At 60.4% G+C, this 1,053-nt stretch overlaps 1 protein-coding gene across 1 annotated transcript in view; it reads left to right on the forward strand.

Annotated features, from left to right (window-relative positions):
- VOLCADRAFT_93234 (uncharacterized protein) overlaps positions 1-241 on the forward strand; it is a gene marked incomplete at both ends in the record, with an annotated part of 14,774 nt that extends 14,533 nt beyond the window's left edge. Inside the window, one exon of the mRNA XM_002952473.1 lies at positions 29-241. Coding sequence (XP_002952519.1) covers positions 29-241 — 213 coding nt within the window. The remainder of the gene's footprint in view (positions 1-28) is intronic.
- Positions 242-1,053: the final 812 nt, after the last annotated feature.

A 1,053-nucleotide genomic window follows, 5' to 3' on the forward strand; every position in this document is an offset into this window, starting at 1 on the left:
CCCTCCCCACCTCACCCTCCCCATCCAGACTGTGGTGTATGAGGGCAAGCTGAGCAGCCTCCGTCGTGTGAAGGATATCGTGGAGGAGGTGTCCGCGGGTTTGGAGTGCGGAGTGGGCTGCGACGGCTTCGCGGAGTGGGCTGAGGGCGACGTGTTGGAGTGCTACCTGCTGGTGACCAAGAGCCGGCGGCTGGAGGACGCGCGGGCCACCACCGCAGTGGATGTGGCCTCCCTACAGTGAAGGGGTTAGGGGGGAAGGAGGATGGAGAAAAGGAGGGGGGAGAAGAGGACGAGGAGTGATAGTATTCATGGAGGTGGAGGTGGAGGTGGAGGTGGCGGCGGCGGCGGCGGAGGTGATGCTTGGAGTTGGGGATGCATTGGGGGTGAGATGGTGGGGGTGTAGGAGGAGGTAGAGGTGGGGAGGTGTGCGTATGTGTGTGTGTGTGAGAGAGAGTGGGAGGTATATAGGAAGAGGGAGAATGAGGCGCCCTTTGCCCTTTGGGAGGGATGTGAGCTCTGGGGGGGTGCTGGGGGTGGTGCTAATGGTGTTAGGAGAGGAGGTGGTGGGGGTGGGGGTTCTGGCTGCCGGCGGTGCGTCAGATGCAACACTGGGCGTTTCTTTGGATTGCGGGGCTGGGTGGATTGTGGGGCTTGACAGGCATGGGGGTCGAAACCCGCGAGGTCTCTTAGCTTGTTTGTTGAATCTGTATGTTTTTCCGGTCCGCGTGTTTGTGTGTGTGTGTGTTTGTCCGGTTAGTTGTCTGTCGGGTCTAGGCCAGCTGCTTTTCGGAGAGGGAGAGCCGGAGGGGCCGAATGAGGGCTCTGGATGTTTGGCTCGGATGAGGGTTAGGTGGTGTGTGGAGGTGTGTGGAGGTGTGTGGAGGTGTGTGGAGGTGTGTGGAGGAGGGCAGGGGGTCACAGAGGGGCCCCGGGGGTTCGGTGCCGTCATTCACCACTACCACCACTACCAATATCATAACACGTTCAGAGGCCGAGGGCCCCTCCTCTCGCCTACAGCTTTTCTAAAGAGTCGCGTTTTTGAAGTTTCGGTTT

Source organism: Volvox carteri (genome assembly GCF_000143455.1).
Source record: "Volvox carteri f. nagariensis unplaced genomic scaffold VOLCAscaffold_30, whole genome shotgun sequence".
In the NCBI taxonomy this organism is placed as follows: domain Eukaryota; kingdom Viridiplantae; phylum Chlorophyta; class Chlorophyceae; order Chlamydomonadales; family Volvocaceae; genus Volvox; species Volvox carteri.